The sequence below is a fragment of the Mustela erminea genome, chromosome 18 (genome assembly GCF_009829155.1).
Source record: "Mustela erminea isolate mMusErm1 chromosome 18, mMusErm1.Pri, whole genome shotgun sequence".
In the NCBI taxonomy this organism is placed as follows: domain Eukaryota; kingdom Metazoa; phylum Chordata; class Mammalia; order Carnivora; family Mustelidae; genus Mustela; species Mustela erminea.
The window spans coordinates 16,659,963-16,687,758 of NC_045631.1; the positions used below are offsets into that span (position 1 = coordinate 16,659,963).

Below are 27,796 nucleotides of genomic sequence, written 5' to 3' on the forward strand. Positions count from 1 at the left end.
GAGTCCTGGGATTGAGCCACGCATCGGTCTCCCTGCTCGGCAGGGAGCCTGCTTCCCTTCCTCTTTCTCTTTGCCTGCCTGTCTGCCTACGTGGGATCTCTGTCTATCAGATAAATAAAATCTTTAAAAAAAAAATGTATACATACCTTGCTCCACATGCCCTCCAACACATGTTGTTTCCTGTCTTGTTAATTTTGGCCATTCTAACTGGTGTGAGGTGGTATCTCAATGTGGTTTTGATTTGAATCTCCCTAATGGCTAGTGATGATGAACATTTTTTCATGTGTCTGATAGCCATTTGTATGTCTTCATTGGTGAAGTGTCTGTTCATATCTTCTGCCCATTTTTTGATATGATTGTTTTGTGTGTGTTGAGTTTGAGGAGTTCATTATAGATCCTGGATATCAACCTTTTGTCTGTACTGTCATTTGCAAATATCTTCTCCCATTCTGTGGGTTGCCTCTTTGTTTTTTTGACTGTTTCCTTTGCTCTTACACTGTTGGTGGGAATGCAAGTTGGTGCAGCCTCTTTGGAGAACAGTGTGGAGATTCCTCAAGAAATTAAAAATAGAACTTCCCTATGACCCTGCAATTGCACTCCTGGGTATTTATCCCAAAGATACAGATGTAGTGAAAAGAAGGGCCATCTGTACCCCAATGTTGATAGCAGCAATGGCCACAGTCGCCAAACTGTGGAAAGAACCAAGATGCCCTTCAACGGACAAATGGATAAGGAAAATGTGGTCCATATACACTATGGAGTATTATGCCTCCATCAGAAAGGATGAATACCCAACTTTTGTAGCAACATGGACGGGACTGGAAGAGATTATGCTGAGTGAAATAAGTCAAGCAGAGAGAGTCAATTATCATATGGTTTCACTTATTTGTGGAGCATAACAAATAGCATGGAGGACATGGGGAGTTAGAGAGGAGAAGGGAGTTGGGGGAAATTGGAAGGGGAGGTGAACCATGAGAGACTGTGGACTCTGAAAAACAATCTGAGGGGTTTGAAGTGGCGGGGGGCCCGGTGGGAGGTTGGGGTATCAGGTGGTGGGTATTATAGAGGGCACGGATTGCATGGAGCACTGGGTGTGGTGAAAAAATAATACTGTTATGCTGAAAATAAATTAAAAATTTTTTTAAATGTATACATACCTTAATTTAAAAATACTTTATTGCTAAAAACAATACCACCATCTGAGCTTTCAGCAAGTGATTGTCACTCATCCCAGCTCACCATAACAAATACAATAATGATGAACGGCTTGAAGTATTGCAGGAATTAACGAAATGTAACACGCAACATAAGCAAATGCCATTACACAGTGCCGACAGACTTGCTCGATGCAGGAGTGCCACAAACCTTTCATTTGTGGGGGGAAATAATACCATGTCTGAAAAGCACATTAAAATGAGGTATGCCAGGGCGCCTGGGTGGCTCAGTGGGTTAAGCCGCTGCCTTCAGCTCAGGTCATGATCTCAGGGTCCTGGGATCGAGTCCCGCATCGGGCTCTCTGCTCAGCAGAGAGCCTGTTTCCTCCTCTCTCTCTCTCTGCCTGCCTCTCTGCTTACTTGTGATCTCTCTCTGTCAAATAAATAAATAAAATCTTTAAAAAAAAAAAATGAGGTATGCCAGTATTTAAAATTAAGCATCACTGAGTTAGATTTTGATGAGAAAGAGTGGCTTTTATCAATCTGCTGCCTTTACTGTCCGGCTTCCATGGTAGAAACTGAAACAGGACCCCTGAGAGACTTTCTTCTATAACATTTAAGAGATAAATATGGGCCTAAAGCAAGAGTGAACCGATCCCCTACCCCCCCATCTGTGATCTTGCATATTGAAAGAATGAGTATGAACTTGAATGGTGTACCCCTACTCTGAATCTTTACCAGGGCCAAGTGTTAATATTTGGAATTAGTTTTCCAGCAACTATCAGACTTAGAACAAGAAGCTCTGGGACTGATGAAGGCTCTGCTTTGTAATGTTGTCACATAAAGTATTTACTGGACTCCTGTAAGCATTAGTGAATGCTGAAGAATTAAGGTTCACTAGATGTAATGATACACTAATAAATGGCTTAATAGTTCTTTTTCAGAGCTAATTTCTTCTACTTTATGCTTGCCCATCAGAAATGTGATCCCATGGGAAGTTTTTCAAGGAAAACAAGTAAAAAAGTGAAATCAGACCCAAAAAATTAAGGCTTAAAAAAAATTAAGGCTTGCTCTGGATATGGAGGGAGATGAGCCTTCCTATTGCATGAAGCTAAAATTTTGGTGGTTATGGCACTTTGCAGTTTTCTACAAAGCTGCTCTTTTCTTTCTTTTTAAAAATAATATTTGTTGTTTTTATCTCATTATCAAAGTACTATATTTTGTAATTTACTTGGAAAATAGAAGCATAAGGAGTAAAAAAATCCTGTAACCAATGATAGGCACTGTTAACATTTTTGCTTATATCCATCCAGACACTTTTTCCTCCGAAAATATGTTTTTCTTTTACAAAATTGGGATAATGCTGCACTTACTGTTTTGTAATCTGGTTTTTTCCCTCAACAATTTATTGTGACCATTTTCTTGTGTTATTAAATTTTCCACTAGCCCATGATTTTTTACAGCTAGCTCAGTGTTCCATTACAGGGAACTGTACTTGATTTAACGTCTCCTAATGCTGGCAGATTACTTGGTATTGCAGAGCTATAAAGGAACGTCTTTCTATGTAAATATTTTTACACATCTGATGGTTTTCTTAGGATAAATTCTGAGAAGAGCAATTGCTGGGTCAGTTGAATGTATTTCTTTAAGGCCTTTGGTACTTGATGCTGAATTATTCTCTAGGAAAGAACTAGTTAATAACCCTTCTAGTGAAGTATGGGAACGTTCGTTTCTCTATGTCCTTAGCAATACTAGTTATTTTTTTTTTAAGATTTTATTTATTTATTCGACAGAGAGAGAGAGATCACAAGTAGGCAGAGAGGCAGGTAGAAAGAGAGGAGGGAAGCAGGCTCCCTGCTGAGCAGAGAGCCTGCTGCAGGGCTCAATCCCAGGACCCCGAGATCATGACCTGAGCTAATGGCAAAGGCCTAAACCACTGAGCCACCCAGGTGCCCCCCCCTTTTTTTAGTATTTTATTTATTCGACAGATCACAAGTAGGCAGAGAGGCAGGTAGAAAGAGAGGAGGCAGTACTAGTTATTAAGATTTTGGGGTATCTGGGTGGCTCAAATAGTTAAGCACCTGCCTTCGGCTCAGGTCATGATCCTGAGGTCCTGAGATAGAGCCTCGCATTGGGCTCCCTGCTTGGCAGGAAGCCTGCTTCTCCCTCTCCTTCTACAGCTCTCCCTGCTTGCGCTCTTGCTCTCTCTATCAAATAAATAAAATCTAAAAAACAAAACGATTTTATTATTTATCTATTTATTTATTTTTAAAGATTTTATTTATTTATTTGAGAGAGAGCTAGAGAGAAAGAGCACAAGGAGGGGGAGAGACAGAAGGAGAGGGAGAAGCAAACTTTCAGCTGAGCAAGGAGCTCACAGGGGGGACTTGATCCCAGGACCCTAGGATCATGACCTGAGCCCAAGGCAGACACTTAACTATCTGAGCCACCCAGGTGCCCTTCTATTTATTTTTGAATAGGAAATGTATTTACATAGTTCAAATTCAAAAAGTAGAGAGTATATTTATAATATAATCTATTTCTTCTGTTCCCGTTGCCACCTGTTTACCCAACACCAGAAGCGAACCTGGTTAAATGTATCTTTCCAGGGGCACCCGGGTGGCTCATTGGTTAAGCTGCTCTGACTCTTGATCTCAGCTCAGGTCATGATCTCAGGGTCCTGATTTCAGGGTCTTAGGATGAAGCCCCACCTCAGGCTCCTCACTCAATGCTTAGCAAGGAGTCTGCTGCATTCTCTCCCTTTGTACCTCCCCCTGCTCACATGCGAGCGCTCTCTCTCTCTCAAGGAAATAAATAAATCTTTTCTTTTTTTAATGTATCTTTCCAGAGATACTTTGGCTTATAAAAATGAATACAAATACTCTTATTCCTGCACACACACTTTTTATATAAATAACATTCTGTATACACTATTCAGCCCCATGCTTTTTTCAATTAATAGTATCTTGAAAATCATTCTACATCAGTACATGAAGAGCATCCTTATTCTTTTCTTGATTGCTACATGATTTTCCATAATATGGATATATAGTTTATTTAACCAGTGTCTTGTAGATCTATACATAATTGATCTAAGTTGTTTCCTATCTTTGCTATTCCAAACAACCTAGTGTTGAGAAACTTTGCATATGTTATTTTGTCCATATCTTTAGGGTAAAGGCTTCTATCTGTAGGATAAATTCAAGAAGAATTGCTGGTGTAATGGAGATATAAATGATACAGATGGATGTGAAAGATACATACATATTGCTAACTTGCCCTTCCTAATCGTGAAACCAACTTATACTCCCGCTGGCAACATAACAGAACGCCCATTTTCCCACTCCTTTGACAACTCAGTGCACTATCAGTTTTATTTATCTTTGCCAGTCTGATAGGTAAAAAATAGGGATTTTTCTCAATTTATCTGATGAAAACTTTTTATTGTGGTAGAATACACACTACACACAATGTTCCATTTTAACCATTTTTAAGTATATATAATGGAGTGGCATTAATAAGCACATTCACAGTGTTGTGCAGCCATCATCATTATACATTTCCAGAACATTCTCACCAACCCAAACAAGCAATAACTCTCCATACCTCCCTTCCCCCTCACCTCAGGCAACCTCTGTTCTACTTTCTGTCTCTATGATACTGCCAATTCCAGGCATCTCATGCAAGTGAAATCATACAATATTGGTTCTTGTGTTTCTGGCTTATTTCCCTTAGCATAATCATTTCAAAATCCAGTAGAGTTTTAATTTGCATTTTGCTGATTAGGAATGAAGTTGAGCATTTTTTCATATGTTTACGAGCCATTTATATTTCCCATTAGAACTCTGTTCCTATTATTTGCATATTTTCCTATTGAATTATTGGTCATCATCTTATGGATCTGTAGGAACTAATTATAAAGTAAAGAAATGAGCCCTTTGCCTGTGATAGGAGTTGCAGATATTTTTTCCAATTCCATGTTTGCCTTTTGAGATTGCTTTTATTGGTAAAGAAATGTTTTATGTAGTCAAATTTATTAACCTCTTATAAAACTTCTGGGTTTTGTATCATAGTTAGAAAGGGATTCCTCACTCCAACATCGCTTTAGGTTATTCCCATAGTTTCTTCTAGTGCTCCACGAGTTTCATTTTTTACATTAAGATTTTGATCCATTTAGAATTTATCCTAATGAAAGGTTTATCATAGAGAGCCAGCTTTGTCTTCAGTGACTACCTTCTGGTCACAATAATTTTACTGAGTAATCTCTATCTTTTCTTCAGTGATTTGAGATGCTGCCTTTATGATAATTATTAATCGTTGCCAGTTTGGTGGTAGAAAAAAATGAAACATTGTGTGCTTTCATTTTCATATATTTTGTGATCCACAAATGAACTAACTATTTGTTTTCTAAGAAATAAGTATCATTAGTGTTTCTTCTTCTGTGAATTTCTATTTGTGCCACTCACCCTTTGTTATGTGCAGGATTGTGCTTGCAATATTTTCCTCCATTTTCATTTACCTTCAGTATTGTTTGTGGCTGAAGCTCCATCTGATGCTGCTGTCTTCAAAGTGCTTTGAATATTTATTTCCTCACTTGATCTCCACGGCTTGGCTCTAAGGTAGTTAAAAATGAAGCCGAAGCACAAAGAGATCCACTAACTTTACCAATTTCCTATTATTTTTCATAGTATAGCCCTTATTATATGAAAAAAAAGTTGGTTTTTTTTGAAGATTTTATTTATTTGTTTGTCAGAGAGAGAGTGCGTGTTCAAACACAAACAGGGAAGCAGCAGAGGGAGAGGGAGAAGCAGACTACCCACTGAGCCTGACCTGGGGCTTGATCCCAGGACCCTGGAATCATGACCTGACTTGAAGGCAGACACACAACTGACGAAACCACCCAGGTATCCCCCCCCAGAAACACTTTAAAGATGCTAGTTTTTGGTGTGCCTGGCTGGCTCAGTAGGTGGAGCATATGACTCTTGATCTTGGGGTTATGAGTTCTGGCTCCAAGTTGGGTATAGAACTTATGTTTTAAAATTCTAGTTTCCTTTGATGTCTTTAACTGGTTCATTGTTTTGCAGGGAATATCCCATGCGAGGCCTCACACTGCAGACATTTCACTGTGTTATGCCAATCGCTCTGCAGCCCTCTTCTACATGGATGAGTATGAAGTGAGTATCGGGGTGCCTGGTGTGATTGAAAACGATTGGTAGGGGGTTCACTAGAAGACTAGACCTTCAGCTCTGCTCCTACCTTAGAGCATTAAAACTGGCCCCTGCTATGAACTGGTCAAGTTGGAAGAAAATTGGTATCCTCCCAAATTTGTTCTGATGCATTTTTTCTTTCTCCTGATTAGTTTTACCTATCACAGGTGATCATGTGGGGTATTGGTTGACAGGAGTCCTGGCATATGGCACAGGGCCAGGAACTATATATATCCAGTGGGTCAGCAGTTCTCAGTGTCAAGATGAGCTGTGAGATGTGTTGCTAATAATACTTCAGGTTCCAAGGGTTTGCAAGCTATTTACTTGTTTGTTTCTTAATAAGGAGCATGTTCAGGGTTATCCCTGCGGTAATATGGTCCACCCTCCATACATATTTTGAATGGGCAACTAGAAGTTGCGCCAAAATGCCTGTGTATGCCTCTGAGGGAGTGGGCTTGATAGGAGTGGCTTTTTTCTCATTCCCCAGTTGGCGGCTAAAGCCAAGCTCTCAAATGTCATTTTGGTAACATCCATTTTGGAATGCCCCAGGAATTTTTAAAATATGTCCTAGAGTTAAGAACTAGTTGAATAATCACAAGTTCACACTTATTGCCCTTTGAACTGAAAGAGACAAGCAAGTGGGGCGTCTGGGTGGCTCAGTCAGTTGAGTGTCTTGACTCCTGATTTCGGCTCAGGTCATGATCTCAGGATCCTGAGATCGAGCTCCACATCAGGCTCTGTGCTGGGTGGAGCCTGCTTAAGATTCTCTCTCTCCCTCTCCCTTTGCCCCTCTCTGCCATTCTTGCCATCTCTCTCTCTCCAAAAATGAAATAAAATAAAAGAGGTGAGCAAGAATTTAACTCTAGGCCCTAAGCAGGAAAGTCCTAGGCAATTGAGGACAACAGTTGGAAGAACTTGTGAACTATGTAATCCTTTATAACCTCTCTACATTGGTTATTTTTATTTCCCTTCTTGTAGCAGCAGTTACCATTTATTGAACGCATGTGCTCTTTTCAGCACTTTAGGTATATTACCTTATTTCATCCTTAAAACAACCCTGTGAGGTATCTGTGTTTTTCAGATGAGAACACTAAGATACTGAGAAATTAAGTTGCTTGCACAAGGTCATACAGCTAGTAAGAAGCAGTCAGGAGTGGATTGCAGATCTGTCTGACTCTAAGCCTACTCCTTTAATCACTATAATTCTTCTGTCTGTAAGACTTTTTTTTGCCCTCAAAACAGGAATATTTAATAAGACAATTAAATTCAATATCTTTGGCAAGTATGACTTAATTTCTTAAAAGATCACACAGCAGAATATGATTTAAAGAAATAAGCAAGCATGTAATTAGAGTCACTCCATTTTTAATCATCTTTAACTTTCCTGTAGATTTTTGTTAAGATTTTCAGTAGACATTGAAGAGTCAGGTCCAAGGGGTTCATGGGGGATTTCCTTTCTATTTTCAGATGTGTCTTAAAGATATCACAAGGGCACAGATGCATGGGTATCCAGAAAGTTTGCAACCCAAGGTGACATTGCGAAAGGTCGAGTGTCTGGTGACTCTGGGGAGACTACAGGAGGCAGGCCAGACCATCAGGGATCTTGAAAGTAACTTTGCTGCCAAACCAACCGTAGCAGCTGCCCAGTTTCAAATTCTGCAGCGAAACCTGTGTCGTCTGAAAATGAAAGTACAAGAAAGGGAGAGGCTCACAGCAACCTTCCCAACAACTCTAACGAAAATCTTTGAGGATATGGACCTAAGGGAGGTGAATGAACAGATTCCTTGTGCCTCGTCCTCTGTCAGCCTGTGCATGGACCCTTTACGAGGCCGCTATCTGATTGCCACAGAAGATATTCTCCCTGGAGAGCTCTTGGTGAAGGAGGATGCTTTCGTGAGTGTCCTTAACCCGGGAGAAAGGCCCCCACTACATCAAGGCCTAGCAAACAAGTGGGATACCAGAGTCACAAATGGGGACCTCTACTGTCACCGATGTTTGACGCACACTCTGGCCATGGTTCCCTGTGACGGTTGCAGCTATGCCAAGTACTGCAGCCACGAGTGTATGCAGCAGGCCTGGGGTCTCTACCATAACAGAGAGTGTCCTCTCGGGGGGCTGCTGCTCACACTGGGTATCTTCTGCCACGTCGCGCTGAGGGCGACCCTTTTAGCTAGATTCGAGGGTGCCAGCAAAGTCATAAGGAAGCTTAGCAGTGAGATCAGTAACAAGGACATGCGCTCACCTGAAAGCGAGACTCCGGTACACACACTCCGTTCTGACCTGGGAGGGGAGAGTGAGGAGAATGGCAACATAGTTCAGACCCCAGTTCCAGGCTGTGATGTCAACGGCAAATACGAAAATAACTACAATGCTGTCTTCCACCTCTTGCCCCATACTGAGCACCATAGCCCAGAATACAAATTCCTCTGTGCCCTCAGTGTGTCGGCGCTCTGCAGGCAGCTGGAAGCAGCCGACTCCTCGAAGCCGGACGCCGCAGCACCTCCTATCTTGTGTTCCGAGTTGAGTACCTGGGGAGTGGCCATGTTGAAGCACATGTTACAGCTACAGTGCAATGCTCAGGCCATAACTACCATTCAGCAGACAGGTAAGAGGAGAGCTTTGTTTGCCTTACTCTGTTCTTGATGTTGCTCACGTCTGGGAGGAAAGAACTGTGAACAAAAACAGTAGTGGTGGTCTAACTGTCCTGTGTTACCATGATTGCAACATTGAGAAGCTGTGTGACCCAAACTCTTTGAGCCCACTCTGCCTCAGTTGTCTTGTCTCAGCAACAGGTAGTTTAATCCCACCTAACTTTACTGAGTTGTGAAGATGAGGTGTTGTTTACAAATACACTTGAAAATTAAAAACCCTGTTACGGAGGGATTTTTATAGTGAAGGAGAACTAAAATAGTAAGACTGCAGAAAGAAGAGAGGTCCACAGGGCGCTTGGGTGGCTCAGTATGTTAACCATCTGTGTTCAGCTCAGGTCATGATCCCAGGATCCTGGGACTGAGCCCTATATAGGGCTCTCTGCTCAGCGGACAGTCTGCTTCTCTCACTTTCTCTCTCAAATAAATGAATAAATAACATATTTTTTTTAATCTAAAAAAAAGAAGAGTCTGCCGTTGAGTTAAGGTATCAAAATCTTATTCATGTGACTCAGCTACTCTGTCTCTTCTCTTTCCAACTGACGGATTTCTTCTGTCCTTCTGTTTTAAATTTCCAAGAGAGTAATCTGGCCAAGCACAGCTTTTCACACAGTATTGAACGGTTGGCCAGCCTGTTTGGGCTGTCCTTTGGCCAGGGGCCAACAATCTAGGGGCCGCCTCTAGACACAGACCAGCCTAGACCTGCTTGCCTGAACCAAGTCCTATAGACAAGTCTATTTAAGGTAGATGGAGAGGTTGACTGTGGCCAGCATCATGAATGACACTGTACTAACAACAGATACTATAGAAAAGAAACAGTGTTTCTGGTACTTATATTGTGTGATCTCCATTTTAGCAGATAATGTCTTTCAATTCAATTAGGTCATTATACCTTTCTCAAATTTCTAATTAACTCTCTTGAGGGGAAAAATTGGATATTACCTAAACCTAAGATTTATAGACAGCCTGATATAAATGTGGCTTTAGGAAGCTATGCATGCTTAGCTCTTTTGATCTTCTCACATTAGGTAATCTAGAATTTCATCAACCTTTTATATGTATGTTTTTATCTTTAATTTTAATGCAGCTGCCAAGTTATATGGTGTGTAGGCGTTTCACGAGAAGTGTTTTGGAGGAAGACTGTCTTCCCCATCCTGAAGCACGTGGAACACCCCCAGAATAGCCCTGGCTTCATCCTATAATGCTAGGAAATCCCATTGCAAGCCAGTCTCCATTCTCTCCTCTGCTTCCATTGGCTTCTTTGAGCCATTGCTACCTTCTAAAATACATCTGTTGGGTGTTTTTCTGGAATTCTATTTTCCCTTGGGTACATTCACTGGCATTTTAAAAAATATTTTTTCATGTATTTTTGTTTTTGTGAATATAAAAAAAAAACAGTATATGGGGCTTCCAGATTATAGTGGCAGAAAATTACCGACTCCTGATTTTATTGTGTCTTGCCTCTGAAGTACTTAATAGAACATACAAAAAAGATACAAATGCCAGGAGCTCTGAAAACTATAGAAACTACGGTCCAGGTAAACAATAACAGGCTAAACAATAGCAGGCTGAATCCCTGTGGCAGAATGGCCAAGCCATGGGCACCAAAGGAGACTTCCATCTGCTTTCCTCCAGTGGCCTGTCCGTAACTGTCAAAGAATCTTAGCCTAAATGTTTTTGCTCTGTGTGCATTTCATATCATTATAGTCAGGTTTTTATTTGCCTAGCAAGTTTCGGGTAAAATTTTTCACAAATTGTTGAGAATAAACTTTTGGATAGTAAATGTATGTATAGGCAGGAATACCTGTATGATCTGTGGCTAATAAGGATGGGGGAAATAGATTCATAGCATGATACCGGCTACCTGGAGTGATGGAAAGAGGATCGGAGACTTTGGCTTTACCTGTCAGGCTCCATATTTTATGTACAATTTTTTCCTTATTTTTGTTTGTTTGTTTGTTTAAGATTTATTTATGTATTTGACAGATAGAAATCACAAGGAGGCAGAGAGGCAGGCAGAGACAGAGGAGGAAGCAGGCTACCCGCCGAGCAGAGGGCCCGATGTGGGGCTCGATCCCAGGACCCTGGGATCATGACCTGAGCCGAAGGCAGAGGCTTTAACCCACTGAGCTACCCAGGCGCCCCTTTCCTTATGTTTTAAAAATATATATAAAGAGGGACACCTGGGTGACTCAGTCGGCTAAGCATCTAACTCGATATCGGCTCAGGTAATGATCTCAGGGTTGTGAGATCGACCCCCAGGTTGAACTCCCTGCTCAGCACAAGTCTGATTGAAAGTCTCTCTCTCCCCCTACCTCTGCCCCTCCCTGCCCCACTAGTGTGCATGCTCTCTCTCTAGCTTGCTCTCAAAATAAATAAATAAGTGAAATCTTTAAAATAAATAACTAGGGGTACCTGGGTGGCTCAGTCATTGAGCATCTGCCGAGCCGCACCAGGAGCCTGCTTCTCCCTCTCCCTCTGCCTGCTGCTCCCCCTACTTGTGCTCACTCTCTCTCTCTGCCAAATAAATAAAATCTTTTTTTTTTAAAATAGATAAGTGTACTCTTTAAAAAAATTAAATAACTAAATAAAAACATATACATAGGAGGAAGCTAAAAGCAAAAATAAAAAAATCTTAACCGTAATCAATTCTGAAGGTAGAAGTATGGGTTACTGCTACCTTCTTCTTTGAACTTTTACTATAGTTTTAAAATTAAAAACATTGACTCAGGGGCGCCTGGGTGGCTCAGTGGGTTAAGCCTCTGCCTTTGGCTCAAGATGATCTCAGGGTCTTGGGATTGAACCCCACATCGGACTCTCTGCTCGGCAGGGAGCCTGCTTCCTCCTCTCTCTCTGCCTGCCTCTCTGCCTCCTTGTGATCTCTCTCTGTTAAATAAATAAAATCTTTTAATAAAATAAATTGAATTTTAAAAAAACATAAAAACCAGTTCACTGAGGGGCTCCTGGATCACTCCATCAGTTAAGTGTCTGCCTTCCACCCAGGTCATGATCCCAGGGTCCTGGGATCGAGCTCCATGTTGAGCCTGCTTCTCCCCCTCTCTCTGCCTGCCGCTCCCCCTGCCTGTGCTATCTCTATGTCAAATAAATAAATAAAATCTTTAAAATAAAAATTTTTTAAATAAAAACCAGTTCACTGAGCAACAAGATGATAAAGTGAAATGAATCTTTCAGAATTGGTTAAAAAAAAAATTATCCAGGTATACTCTGTTTACAGAAGTAACACAGAATGTTTGGGTAAGACATGTTGGAAATCACAAGCAAATCAGGATATTGGAATTAATATGAAATATTAAGATTAGGTACCCAAGGTACCTAATAAAAAGAAGGAATTTTATTTTTTTATAGGACACTTATCACACTGAAATACATCAATCTTAGCTCTCAGAAACAGAGATTGTGACTACAAAGCAAAAATTATTAAGTATACCAGGAAAAACTAGCAAAAACACCATAGTTGTGAGAAACTTTAATATACCACTCTGATTTTGATCAAATATATCAAAAATATGGATCTTGAAGCCAAAATAACTAATATACTATGGCATTCAGTACATACATCTATCAAAACTTGTGTGCGTTAGACCACGGTGATGTGTTGTGGGTCAGGAGCAAATGGCCAAAAAGAACTCCTGAGATATTTTCAGTGCAAGAGGTGCTTTTATTAAAGCATGGAATAGGACCCATGGGCAGAAAGAGCTGCACTGGGGTTGTGAGTAGTGATTGATTATATACTTTTTAAGTTGGGGGGTAGGGGTAAGGAAGTTTCCAAAAGGATTTTCATGTGTTAAGGAAAACTAGAATAATGGAAAGGCCTACAATCCATTTTAAAGATTTCTTTGTTTATTTTTGGAGAGAGAGAGAGCATGTGTTGTGAGCAGGAGAGAGAACAGCAGGAGAGGCAGAAGGAGAGGGAGAGGAGAAGCTCAAGCAGACCTCTGAGCCCACCGAGGGGCTTGATCTCACAACCCCGAGATCACGACCTGAGCTGAATCCAAGAGTTGGACACTCAACTGACCGAGCCACCCAGGTGCCCCCAGTCCATTTTAAAAATTTACAAGAATAAGGTTACTGTGTGAATCAGTGTTTTTAATTTTAAAACTGTAGTGAAAGTTCAAAGAAGGTAGCGGTCTCCCATACTTCTACCTTCAGAATTGATTACGGTTAAGATTTTGATATTTTTGCTTTTAGTCGTCCTTTTCTCCCATGTATATATTTTTATTCAGTTATTTATTTATTTTAAAGATTTCATTTAGAGGTATCTGGGTAGCTCAGCCAGTTAAGCGTATGCCGTTGCCTCAGGTCGTGATCTCTGAGTCCTGGGAACGAGTTCCACATCAGGGGGAACCTGCTTCTCACTCTTCTCTCCCTCTGCCCCTGCTCATGTGCTCTTTCTCACTCTCTCTCTCAAATAAATAAATAAAATTTTTTTTAAAAAATTAACATTTCACAGACGCCTGGGTGGCTCAGTTGGTTAAGCTGCCTTTGGATCAGGTCATGATCCCAGAGTCCTGGGATCAAGCCCCTTATCAGTCTCCCTGCTCAGCAGGAAGCCTGCTTCTCCCTCTGCCTGCAGCTCCCCCTGCTGTGTTCCTTCTGTGGCTGTGTCTATCAAATAAATAAATAAAATCTTCAAATAAGCTTTCATTTATTGAGAGTGCGAGCTCATGCGCACATGCATGGGATGGGGGGTGGTGCAGGCAGAGGCAGAGGGTGAGAGAGAATCCTGGAAGACTGGCTGTTGTCAAGCTAAGGTTGCTTTTTGCCTCTAGGAAAGCTTTAACGTTAAGGCAGTTGTGAGCTCCTTGAGGATTGTGGTACTCTGCCTGTCTCAAGTATTTGTCAGTGGGCTACAAGTTGTAAGGAAATTTAATTTTACTTACTTTTCTTTTGTCTTTGTTCTCCTCATCACAGGGTTCAGTAAACTTTTTCTGTAAAGGGCCAGACAGTAAATATTTTAGGCTTTGCAGGCCATGGCGTCTCTGACTCAGCTCTGCCATTGCAGCACCAAAGTCGCCATTCACAATGCAGAAAATGACTGTATGGCCAGGTTCCAGGAACACTTCATGATGGACACTGAAATTTGATTTCTTAGAATTCACATAGTGAGCATTGTTCTTTTCATTTTTTTTTTTCAACCACTTAAAAATGTAAAAGCAGTTCTTAGACTACACTCTACAAAAACAGGCAGTCTGCATGATTTGGCCAACAGGTTACAGTATGTAGACTCCTGATAGAGACAGAGATTTGGCAAATCTAATTAAGATATCTATTTAGTAAAGAAAAAAGCCCACAAAATTAGGAGCAATGAAGGAGTATAGCCAATAATATAAATTAATTTTTAAATTTTAAGCAAGTATTTAATATCATTTTAGACTCTTAAATTTGAAAACATTAAGTAGAAAACTTGTAGAAAACACATTTCCTACATTTTCTCAGGAAGAGAACACTTCAAATATCCAGTGACTGTAGGAAAATTTAAAGATTATCAAAATATTTCCAGGAACGCCTGGGTGGCTCAGTTAAGTGTCTACCTTCTGCTCAGGTCATGATCTCAGGGTCCTGGGATCGAGCCTCTCATTAGGCTCCCTGCTCAGCAGGGAGTCTGCTTCTCCCTCTCCTTCTGTGGCTCCCCCTGCTTGTGCTCTCTCTGTCTCTCTCTGACAAATAAATAAAATCTTAGAGATATATGGGGCGCCTGGGTGGCTCAGTTGGTTGGACGACTGCCATCGGCTCAGGTCATGATCCTGGGGTCCCGGGATCGAGTCCCACATCAGGCTCCCAGCTTCATGGGGAGTCTGCTTCTCCCTCTGACCTTCTCCTCACTCATTTTCTCTCTCACTGTCTCTCTTTCAAATAAATAAATAAAATCTTAAAAAAAAAAATCTTACATATATATACATATATCCATAAAAAGAAACCAGACCCACTCTTTTCCATGTAAGTTCTTTAAAACTTCTAAGGACCATATTTAGCCACATTTTTTTTTTAATTTTTTTTTTGTTTGTTTGTTTTGTTTATTTGACAGACAGAGATTACAAGTAGACAGAGAAGCAGGCAGAGAGAGAGAGAGAGGGAAGCAGGTTCCCTGCTGAGCAGAGAGCCCGATGCGGGACTCGATCCCAGGACTCTGGGATCATGACCTGAGCCGAAGGCAGCGGCTTAACCCACTGAGCCACCCAGGCGCCCCATAGCCACATTTTTTAAAAAAGATTTTAAGTATTCATTTAGGAGAGAGAGAGAGCATAAGCAGGAGAGGCAGAAGGAGAGAGAGAAGCAGACTCCGCGCTGAGCTGGGAGTCTAGCACGGGGCTTGATCCGAGGACCCTGAGATCACAACCGTAGCTGAAGGCAAATGCTTAACCTTCTGAGCCATCCAGGCATCTGTCATCATATTTTTTAATAATACAAAAAATATCTTTCAAAGAACAGATCATTTTTATACAATATAAAGTTTTCCGGGGCATGGAGGAACCTGGAGTCCTTTCCCATTCATTTTGCAAAGCCAAGGATAAGAACTATAGATTAGTCTCACTTGTGAATATCACTGTAGGAATCCTGAGAAAATCACTGCCGTATCACATCCAGCAGTTTATTGAAGGAATGCCAAGAGATGACCAAGAAGGGTTTCATCCAGAAATGCAAACATATGTTAACTTAGAGGGATACACAGGTTCGGGTAAGTGACAGACCATACTCTGAGATGGAAACACTGAAAACTAAAAATGGCAGTTCCCCTGCATTCCCCCAGCCAGTGCAGTGCAGTTCCACATGAAATCACAATTGGATTTTTCATGGAATGGGACACTGATGCTAAAGTTCATCTTGATTAAGTGGTGAGAATAGCCATTTTTTTAAAAGATTTTATTTATTTATTTGACAGACACAGATCACAAGTAGGCAGAGAGGCAGGCAGAGAGAGAGAGGAAGGGAAACAGGCTCCCTGCTGAGCAGAGAGCCCGATGCGGGGCTTGATCCCAGGATCCTGAGATCATGACCTGAGCCAAAGGCAGAGGCTTTAACCCACTGAGCCACCCAGGTGCCCGAAAATAGCCATTTTGTAAGAGTACTGAATCCTTGAACTCGGAAGCCCACACCCTCCCTCCCCGAGCTCATCCCACAGGACCTGGTGGCGCTCACCAAGGCTACCATCAGTGTCCTCCTAGAGAGTCCCTGGTGTAAATGTCCAACCCTTCCCACCCTACTTGTTTGCAAAGGCCTTGGCCAGCGTCAAGACCAAGAGTCCCATTAGCAATGAAGGCACTGGTGGAGCCGTCCCAGCATCAGGGGGATCCTAGCACCACTGCTGCCCCCAGTGAGAAGGCGATGGAGGCAAAGAAAGAAGAATCAGAGGAGCCTGATGATGATGTTTGCTCTGGTCTTTTTAACTACATCTCTTCTATAACCTGTTCAATAAAAATAATATATATTTTTTAAAGATTTTATTTAGTGAGAGAGAATGAGCGTTGGGGGATGGGCAGAGAGAAAGAGAGAGAGAACATCTCAAGCAGACTTGTGCCTAGAGCTGAAGCTGGAGGCAGGGCCCTATCTCAGGACCCTGAGATCAGGACCTGAGCCAAAAATCAAGAGTCAGTGGCTTAACCAACTGAGACTCCCAGGCGCTCCAATAATAATAATAATAATAATAAATAGAAGAGTATTGAAGGGGCTTGGTACCATCAGATTTCATATCAGCATGAAGCTACAGTAATGAAAGACAGGAGGGTACTGATACGATAGTCCCCTAAAAGTGTTAAATCATTAAAAAGTTAAACAGGGAAACACTAAACCATCAGATATCTAGGAAAAGATAAGTGAACACTTACATGGTCTTAGGGTGAGGGAAGCTTTTTAAAACATAGAATATCCAATTTAAGTAATTAAAGATAGCTAGATTTAACCTAAAGACCAAATTATCAAGAACACTATAATCACCAAAGAAGACAGAGAATGTGGGTGGAAGAGATCCTTGAAGGAATGAAAATACGGGACTAGGAGGCAACAGGCCTGGGTTTCCACTCCACTGATTCTAACCGTTAACTCTCCATATGAACTCAGAGTGTTTAACCTTTCTGTGTGCCTCACTTAGTATACTTTTTTTTAATACCAGTGTAGTTGACAATGTTATTTTAAAGATTTTTTTTTATTTATTTGATAAATATTTGAGATATTTGAGAGAGAGTGTGTGTGCACAACAGGGAGTAAGGTCGGAGGGAGAAGTGGACTCCCCACTGAGCAGGGAACCCGATGTGGGACTTGACCCCGGGACTCCAGGATCATGACCTGAGCCGAAGGCCGTCACTTAACCAACTGAGCTATCCAGGTGCCCAACAATGCTATATTAGTTTCAGGTGTACAATATAGTAATTCAACAATTATATACATTATTCGTGCTCATCATCACACATGTACTCTTACTCCCTATCACCTATTACTCCCATCCCCACACCCACCTCCCCTCTGGTCACCATCAATTTTTTTTTTTTTTTTTTTTTAAAGATTTTTATTTATTTATTTGTCAGAGAGAGAGAGCGAGCGCGAGCACAGGCAGACAGAGTGGAAGGCAGAGTCAGAGGGAGAAGCAGGCTCCCTGCGGAGCAAGGAGCCCGATGTGGGACTCGATCCCAGGACGCTGGGATCATGACCTGAGCCGAAGGCAGCTGCTTAACCAACTGAGCCACTCAGGCGTCCCGGTCACCATCAATTTATTCTCCATCTTTAAGAGTCTGTTTCCTGGCTTGTCTCTCTCTTTCTCTTTTTTTCATTGCTCATTTGTTTCTTTTCTTTTTTTTTTTTTTTTTAATTTTATTTTTTTATTTTTTATTTGAGAGAGCACAAGTGGGGAGAGGGGCAGAGGGAGAAGCAGGCTCCTCTCTGAGCAAGGAGCCCAGAGCAGGATTCAATCCCAGGACACTGGGATCATGTCCTGAGCCAAAGGCAGACACTTAACCAACTGAAACACCCAGGCGCCCCTTGTTCTGTTTCTCAGTTTCCACATATGAGTGAAATCACATGGTATTTATCTATGACTGGCTTATTTTGCTTACCATTATACTCTCTAGCTCCATCTATGTTGTTAGAACAGCAAGATTTCATTCTTTTTTTATGGCTGAGTAATACTATATTGTATATAGACCACATCTTCTTTATCTGTTCATCTGTCAGTGAACACTTAGGCTGTTCCCATAGTTTAACTATTGTAAATAATGCTACGAAGAACATAAAGGTGCATATATCCCTTCCAATTTTCATATTCCTTGGGTAATTACCCAGCAGTGCAATTACTGGGTCATAGGATAGTTCTATTTGTAACTTTTTGGGGAGACTCCCAGCTGTCCTCCAAAGTGGCTGCAGCAGTTTGCATTCCCACCAACAGTGCACAAGGATTTCTTTTTGTCCTCATTCTCACCATCGTTATTGTTCCTTGAGTTTTTTATTGTAGCCACTCTGACAGGTGTGAGGTTTTGATTTGCATCTCCCTGATGATGAGTGATGTTGAGCATCTTTTCATGTGTCTGTTGGCCATCTGGATGTCTTCTTTGGAGGAATGTCTGTTCTTGTCTTCTGCCCGTTTTTAAATGGATTATTTGTTTTTTGGATGTTGAGTTGTATCAGTTCTCTATATAGTTTGGATACTAGTCTTTATCAGATCTGTCATTTGCAGATACCTCCTCCTGTTTAGAAGGTTGCCTTGTAGTTTTGTTGGTTATTTACTTTGCTGTGCAAAAGCTATATTTTGATGTAGTCCCAGTAGTTTATTTTTGCTTTTGTTTCCCTTGCCTCAGGAGATGTATCTAGAAAGCTGTTGCTACTGCTAATGTCAGAGAAATTTCCCTCAGTATCCTCCTATGGATAAAGAGAGGACTGGATGAACCTCCGGGCCTCTGGGGAAGATTGTTTGCAAAGATAACCCCAACAATTTCACCCACCCCTGTATGTTTGCCCTTTTGCAACTTCATACTGCTTTCTCTCCAATCAAGAGGTAGAGTCTGTTTTCTCTGCCCTTGAATCTGGGCCAGCCCCGTAACTTACTTTGACCCTTGGAATGCAGTAGAAGTGACCTTGTGTGACTTTGGAGTCTAGGCTTTAAGAGGCCTTGTAGCTTCCATGTCATTTTCTTGGAATGATGGTGTGTAGCCATATGAACAAGCCTAGGTTAGCCTTCTTTGTTTTTTTAAGTCTAGCCTTCTTGAGGGTAAAAGACCATATGCTAGGGCGCCTGGGTGATTCAGTTGTTAAGCGTCTGCCTTCCGCTCAGGTCATGATCCCAGGGTCCTGGGATCAAGCCTCTCATTGGGCTCCCTGCTTACAGGGAGTCTGGGGAATCTGCTTTACCTTCTCCCTCTAACCACCACCCCCACCTCCGCTTCTCCCACTCCAGCTGCCCCTGCTTGTGTTCCCTCTCTTGCTGTGTGTCTCTCTGTCAAATAAATAAATAAAATATTTTTTTAAAAAAAGACCGTATGCGGGATGCCTGGGTGGCTCAGTTGGTTAAGCAGCTGCCTTTGGCTCAGGTCATGATCCTGGTGTCTTGGGATCGAGTCCCGCATTGGGCTCCTTGCTCCACGCGGAGCCTGCTTCTCCCTCTGCCTCTACCTGCCACTCTGCCTGCTTGCACTCTCTCTTTCTCACTCTAACAAATATATAAATAAAATCTTAAAAAAAAAAAAAGACCATATGCTAGATGAATGCAATAATGTGAATAATCCCGGGAAAGACCAGCAGAAAACATGTGTAGCTAAACTCTGGGCAAAGTTGCTGGCACAGAGCACTGTAAACACATGAAATAGTTGTTTTTGTTTGTTTTTAAAGATTTATTTATTCACCGTAGAGAGCAGGGGTGCACATGCAAGTGGGGGGAAGGGCAGAAGGAAAGAATCTCAAGCCAACTCCCCAATACTGAGGGCTAAATCTCACACCAGGAGATCATGACCTGAGTCAAAATCAAAAGTCGGACGCTTAACCAGCTAAGCCATGCAGGCACCCGAAAGAGTTGTTATTTTAAAAGCAAACCAACCCCAGGGAAGAAAAAGCCCATAAACTAAAATGAAAATAGCAAAATGAAAGAACATTTCTAGGAACTATGCAGCTCTTAAAGTCAGTCTTTAAACATATACAATAGTGGTGAAAATCTAAAACTAGATTGTGATAATGGTTGCACACCTTATATGAATTTCCTAAAGAAAATCATGAATTAGTACACTTAAAATAAGTGAATTTTATGGTAGATAAATTATATCTTTAAAAGGCTGTTAAAAAGGCACATAAGCAAGCCTTTTATCAAAGCAGTAGTAAATATGGTCCTGTTTAGCCTCTCCTGTACTTAAAACAAGATACCATTTTTCCCTATCACATTGGCAGGGTTACTGTGTTGCCTTCTTTTTTTTTTTTAAGCTATAATATGCATTTTAGGTTAGAATATAAAGAAATGGCCATAATGTGTTAAGTGAAGAGAAGTAAATTACAAATTGCTGTGTATCACATGGGAATTTCATATATAAGACTGGACAGAGGCCTAGAAAAAAATGCCCCAAACTATTGTACCTGGCTGATAGGCTCACAGATGACTTATTTTCTTTATAATTTTTACTTTGTAATTTTTTTCTGACTACCATGTATTCCTTTTGTGATTTTAACTAGTTTTCTAAATACTGAAAGTAATTAAAACAATAGGAACTTTTTTTAATGTGAACATTTTTAATTTTTTTAAAGATTTATTTATTTGAGAGAGAAAGAGAGCATGTTTTCAGGAGTGCATGAGCTGGGAGAGGGGCAGAGGGAGAGAGAAACTCAAGCAGATTCAAGTGTTGCTGAGGTGGGGCTTGATCCCATGACACCAGGATCGTGACCTGAGCTGAAATTTAGACTTGGAAGCCCAACTGACTGAGCCACCCAGGACCCCTTACAAGAACTTTTTTTTTTTTTTTTTTGAGATTTTATTTATTTATTTGACAGAGAGACAGTGAGAGAGAGGGAACATAAGTAGGGGGTGTGGGAGAGGGAGAAGCAGGCTTCCTGCTGAGCAGGGAGCCTGATGTGGTGCTCGATCCCAGGACTCCGAGATCATGACCTGAGCCGAAGGCAGATGCTTAACAACTGAGCTACCCAGGCGCCCCCATAAGAACATTTTTTTTTTAAGATTTTATTTATTTATTTGACAGAGATCACAAGTAGGCAGAGAGGCAGGCAGAGAGATAGAGAGAGGAGGAAGCAGGCTCCCTGCCGAACAGAGAGCTTGATGCGGGGCTCGATCCCAGGACTCTGGGATCATGACCGGAGCCAAAGGCAGAGGCTTTAACCCACTGAGCCACCCAGGCGCCCCCATAAGAACATTTTTAAGGCACTTGATAAATACTGCAAAATTGCCCTCCAGGAAAGTTACACCAGTTACACTCCTACCAGCAATGTTCACTTTCAGTTTTGAATCCTATCTAATTTTGTTTTAGTCAGCTCATATTTCTAATCTTGATATATCCCTTCTTATTATTTCTTTGGGGTTCCAACACTTCCCCGTTAGTGTTCTTATGGAATCTCATTAGCAGGTCTTTCATTAGCAGCACAGAAGGATTCAGGCATTAACTAGGATAGGCTTTGAATGAAACCTATGAAAGTGTATGTTATTATCTTTGCATAAATACTACTTAATCAGCGTTCCTCAGAAACCTTTCTTTGGTATGAATCTTAAGGCACAGAATTAGCCATTGATGATATTGTAGACTTTGGTCCGTATGGTTCTGTCTCAGAGGGAATGGCAGATTTGTGATGTATCTGGCTTCATTACAAGGCTTAATGAGGTTCCATGTAGGTTCAGATTAGTTCACTGGCCTTTGCTTTCACTCTTCAGCAGCCAAGGAATCTACTTCCAGTTTGTGTGGTTGATTATTTGTGTGACATACACACAAATTTCTTGTGGTACAAAATATCTACCAGGATAGGTATATTCTGGAAGTATTGTGAATGGATCTTTTTTCTGTACTTGAATCCCATTTTTAAGAGCTAATGAGCTATTTTTTTAAAGATTTTATTTATTTATTTGACAGAGAGAGAGAGTGAGTAAGAGAGAGCATGAGAGGGGAGAGGGCAGAGGGAGAGCAAGGCACCTGATGCGGGACTCGATCCTGGGACTCCAGGATCATGACCTGAGCTGAAGACAGTTGCTTAACCAACTGAGCCACCCAGATGCCCATCCATTTTTTTTTTTTTAAAGATTTATGTATATATTGGAGAGAGGGAGAGAGGGAGCACATGAGGGGAGAGGCAGAGGCAGAGGGAGAGGGAGAGCAGACTCCACTGAGAGTGGAGCCCAACACAAGGCCTGATCTCACAACCCTGAGATCATGACCTGAGCCAAAATCTAGAGTCAGACACTTAATTGACTGGGACCCCCAGGTGCCCCTTGAATCCATTTTATTTTTTTTTTTTTAAGATTTTATTTATTTACTTGACAGAGATCACAAGCAGGCAGAGAGGCAGGTAGAGAGAGAGGGAGAAGCAGGCTCCCCGCTGAGCAGAGAACCTGATGCGGGGCTCGATCCCAGGACCCCGAGATCACGACCCGAGCTGAAGGCAGAGGCTTAAACCACTGAGCCACCCAGGCACCCCCTTGAATCCATTTTAAATCCACTAAGGGATATTATCAGTGTACCCTTTTAGTAAAATAAAGAATCACTCCCTCTCTGTTTTGGTTTTTGTTTTATACACGAAATGTCACATATTAAATTTAGTTGATAAGGTACATATATATTCTCACTTTCCATTATCTCTGCTAACAGATGACTAATGCAAAATATTGGATAATTTTTTTAAGTCAATACTTAATTTTTAGAAATAATTAGAGACTCAACTCTGACATATATATTCACCCCACTCAGTTCTTAGGCCTACTTATGTTAGAGAATCATCTATAAATAATTCACGAAGCTGACATTACTCACTGTATTGTGATAATTTTTTTCTGGGAAAATTTTAGCAACTGTTCAATACAGCTTGCCAGTTATCAGTAGTTGGGAATGCAAGTCAACTTTTAATTATGCAGAGGCTGATTATTCAGACTACAAACTGTTCGTGCCCTGTACTGCTCCTTCCTGCTGCCTACCTTTTAGCATTTTCACTGCTCATTAGTACATACACCAGAAGGTAGGCATTGGAGGGGGGAAGGGAGGGTAAACTAAAATCTGCCGAATACTTAAGAGCAGCTCTGATGAGAGATTTCAATACAATTTGTGGGACTGTTGACTCCAATTGAGTCATTTGGATTCCCTGTGAATTTTATTGACTTGTTCTGTTCTCGTCCTCCATAGCAACAGATAATAGAATGGTCTGCAGAGAGACAACATGATTCCTGTATTTAGTGTTTTCCTTTCTAGAACATTTCCACATGGTGGTTCATGATATTTTCTTTATTCATTGCATTTGTCCCTTGACTACTTCAGTTCTTCGGAGATTGGTGTGTTGAAATTCCTGGCATGCACAGTGACGGGACAATTAGCTGATGGCTTTTCAGTTATGCGGAAAACTGAAAGCTTCCCTCTGAAGTATGAGAATCATTCAGATTTCAACCAGTTCTGTTGAAAATACAGTTTCCTTGGGGCGCCAGGGTTAAAGCCTCTGCCTTCGGCTCAGGTCATGATCCCAGGGTCCTGGGATCAAGCCCTGGATGGAGCCCTGCCTGCATCGGGCTCTCGATGCTCAGCAGGGAGCCTGCTTCCTCCTCTCTCTCTCTGCCTGCCTCTCTGCCTGCTTGTGCTCTCTGTCTGTCAAATAAATAAATAAGTCTTTAAAAAGAAAGAAAATACAGTTTCCTCGTGCTTCCAACCAAGGCTACCGAACACAACTTCAAGCCTTTCTGGATGCCCAAGGTTATCTGTCTTGTGCATCCGTCTCCCTGAGATGGGTAGGTATGGCTATTACAAAACCCACTCAGATAGGCCATCAGTCTAGGAACCTCTGGTTAAGAAAGTGTCACAGTGTAAAGCTTGAGTGGTACTAGTGTTTTTGTTTGCCCTGAGGCTGTTATTCTTATGTAAGTTTTCTGCCTCCCTCTCCTGTCTGTCTTCCTGTCTCCTGCCATTGTCAGAAAACCTGCCTCTTATTAGTTCTGTTTCTCGACTGCTCTGGGCTGAGGAACTGAATAACCAAGCCATTTAAAACCGTGGCTAAAATAAGAGCAAATAGGACTGCATGAGAGGATACAGACCTCCTCATCTGTAAATCTAAATGTGGGAGCTTTGGTGCAGAAATAGCCTCACTGCTTGAAGGCCTTTTCCTTCCTTCCCAATTTTCAATCATGTCGTTAAATTGCTGTTTAATTGTGTTTCTAAGAAGAGATTGTTTGGGACATGAGACTCTCTTGAGTAGGGCCCTTCCACAGAGGTTTTAGGGTTTTTTTGTTTTTTTCCCCAAAGATTTTATTTATTTATTTATTTATTTATTTATTTTTTAAAGATTTTATTTATTTATCAGAGAGAGAGAGCACAGGCAGACAGAATGGCAGGCAGAGGCAGAGGGAGAAGCAGGCTCCCCGCTGAGCAAGGAGCCCGATGTGGGACTGGATCCCAGAACGCTGGGATCATGACCTGAGCCGAAGGCAGCTGCTTAACCAACTGAGCCACCCAGGCGTCCCTATTTATTTATTTTTGAGAGAGAGAGACAAAGTATGAACACTTGGGGAGGGGCAGAGGTTGAGGGAGAAGCAGGCTCCTCGCTGAGCAGGGAGACTGATGTGGGGCTCGATCCCAGGACCCTGGGATCATGACCTGAGCCCAAGACAGACACTTAACCAACTGAGTCCCCCAGGTGCCCCCAGAGAGGTTTTTTTCAATGACAACTGCTGCTGTCTGATTTCCCACAAAGTTGGGACAGACGGCTCAAGGAACCAGGTAAGCTTAAGAAATACGGTTTTTAAAAATATATTATAAACCTACTTAGTTTGAGAGAACAATTAGGTTACTTATTCTATTAACTAACCAAAGACCAGTTAAACAAAAGCAGCTTCAACTATAGAAGCCTTTGGGAAATAACCTCAGCAGGTACTCTCATTTCTGTGTCCTGGTGAACATTATGAAGCTGTCTATCTAGAAGGCTCCCGACTGACAGTTCCTTTATTATTATTATTATTATTATTATTTAATGCATTCTAATCTTTGGATTTTTTCTGGAATTGAGACACAGTGGTTAGGTTCCAGGATTCTGGTGGACTTTTCATGTGTTCATTTGCTTTGCTTCCTGGGGACGAGGGTTTGCTGTGAGTCATGTTCCATCTGATGTCTGTTGGATCCGGCTCCGGAGCTCTGACTCAGATGGGCTTCAGGCCCAGTGGCCCAGCTCATCTTCTGAGGGATGGACAGCGAGGCCAAGACTAATGTCCTGACACATTTTTCCTTTTTCCTGTACGCTTTGAGGATCTGAAGAGAAAAACGTCACCAACAGCAGGCAGGTCCGCCTTGCAACAGGCATCTTCCCTGTTGTCAGCCTCCTGAACCACTCCTGCAGCCCCAACACCAGCATGTCCTTCGTTAACACCGTCGCCACCGTCCGAGCATCAGAGAAGATTGCAAAAGGGCAAGAGATACTGCACTGCTATGGTGAGCCCTCCCTCCTCATCACGAGCCACCCTTCTCTGGCAGGAAAGGACAGGGCGAATGAGAACGAGCAAACCCCCAGACAGGTGAAGGCAGTACACACTGAGGCCAAAAAAAAGGGGGGGGGGGTGCTCCTGGCCTCCTTCCTTGGCCCTGTTGTGTCTAAGCTATCATGTATCTCCCTGCTTAATCCCATAAACTTCCTCGTCCAAAAAACGGGCAAAGACTAGCTTTAGGGGTTTTTTTCCCTTGCAACTTAGAAGCTTATTTCTCTATCTAGTGCCACAAATGTTTAAGTAAGGGTACTCATCGCATGATGGAGGATCGCTCCTGCTGAGCTGAAGTTTTTGTAAGTAGCGCTCGACTCTCCCTTGCCTTCAACATCGGCCAAGTGTGGTCTCTCCACAGGGCCTCACCACAGTAGGATGGCCGTCGCCGACAGGCAGCAGAAGCTGAGGGCTCAGTACTTCTTTGACTGCAGCTGCCCGGTGTGTCAGAAGGAGAAGCACAGAGCCACCGTCGGGCCCCGGTGGGAGGCATTCTGTTGTGGCCGCTGCGGAGCGCTCCTGCAGGTGAAGCTCTCTCCTCCCTTCCTCTCTCCACATTTGCTGGAGCTGGTCTGTCATCCAGCCTGGAGGCCGTACATCTTTAGGAGAAGCTGAGAGCCGCAGTGTCTTCCCCTTCAGCCCATCTTGCCCACACCTTTCCCCGGAACTACATGAGAGGCTGGCCCTCTGTGTCTTGCAGATAACAGAAAATCCCCCCTGAACCAGTCTGGGGTTGGGAAGACCCTGAGAAGTTATTTGCCCAAGTAAATCACTGAAAGGTCCCAGGACGAGGATATTTCAGCTAACGACTTTTTTTTTTTTTTTCCCACTTTCTTCTCTTATTGGGGAACACACACACGGGATAATCAGAGATCCAAGGGCTCAGATAATGCCACCAAGACCCAATTTCTCTCTGCCTCCCTCAATTCTGCTTTCTCGATTAGCCCAAACAGACTTCCTCTGGTGGTAGCAAGATATCCAGCCTCATAGCCTCTGGCTTGGGAGGCTAGATGTGTGCTCCTCTAACAGCAGTCTGGGCAAAAATTTTATGGCATTTCATTTACCTGATACCCATGGCTGGTGGCTAATCAGACTCCCATCGTTTTCCTCCAGCCGTTTGGCCCAGAGGAATGGGTCAGATGCAAGCCACATGGCCACCCCCCTGGCCACCAGGCACTGGCTGTGGGAGGGTGGGAGAGGATCCCCAGGAGAAATCACGTTGCCATTGCCAAATGAGGGTCGAGACACTGGCATTTAAAAAACAGCAAATGGGGCACCTCGGTGGTGTGGCTGGTTGAGCGTCCAACTCTTTATTTCAGCCCAGGTCGCGATCTCAGGGTCCTGGGATCGAGCCCCAGTGTGGGGCTCCATGCTGGGCATGGAACCTGCTTCAGATTCTCTTTCTCCCTCTCTCTTTGCCCCTCTGCCCCCAAATAAATAAATGAATAAATAAAAAATAGCCAAAGTCCACCTCAAAAATTTTCTCTGTTGAGGAGATGGTATTCTTTGGGGAGCCGTAAGTGTATTGTAGAGCTGGTCGTGTTGTAAAGCTGAAGTTACAAACCTAAGGTCAGATGTGGGAAGGCCTCTCCTGGCATCTCTTTCTATTGGTTTTCTTTTCTTTTCTTTTTTTTTTTTTTTAAGATTTTATTTATTTATTTGTCAGAGAGATCACAAGTAGGCAGAGAGACAGGCAAAGGCAGAGGAAGAAGCAGGCTCCCCGCCGAGCAAGGAGCCTGATATAGGACTCAATCCCAGGACGCTGGGATCATGACCTGAGCTGAAGGCAGCCGCTTAACCAATTGAGCCACCCAGGCATCCCTAATATATATTTTTTTAAGATTTTACTTATTTGTCAGAGAGCGAGTGCACACACACAAGCAGGGTGAGTGGCAGGCAGAAGGAGAGGCAGGCAGAGGGAGAAACAGACACCCTGCTGAGCAAGAAGCTTGATGCAGGAATTGATCCCAGGACCCTGGGGTCATGACCTGATCCAAAAGCAGGCGCTTAACCACCTGAGCCACCCAGGCGCCCCTATTTATTTATTTTAGAGAGAGAGAAAACTAGTGGGAGGGGCAGAGGGAAAGGGAGAGAGAATGCCCAGCAGACTCTGCACTGAGCATGGAGCCCAATGCAGGGCAC

The 27,796-nt window shown here is 42.4% G+C and overlaps 1 protein-coding gene across 2 annotated transcripts in view; it reads left to right on the forward strand.

The window, feature by feature from the left end:
• Nucleotides 1-27,796, forward strand: part of SMYD4 (SET and MYND domain containing 4) — a 53,408-nt gene that overhangs the window by 20,812 nt on the left and 4,800 nt on the right. For both annotated transcript variants that reach the window (XM_032320203.1, XM_032320204.1), the window contains exons 4-7: nucleotides 6,239-6,328; nucleotides 7,829-8,966; nucleotides 25,428-25,610; nucleotides 26,016-26,179. In XM_032320203.1, the coding sequence (XP_032176094.1) occupies nucleotides 6,239-6,328; nucleotides 7,829-8,966; nucleotides 25,428-25,610; nucleotides 26,016-26,179 (1,575 nt within the window). The remainder of the gene's footprint in view (nucleotides 1-6,238; nucleotides 6,329-7,828; nucleotides 8,967-25,427; nucleotides 25,611-26,015; nucleotides 26,180-27,796) is intronic.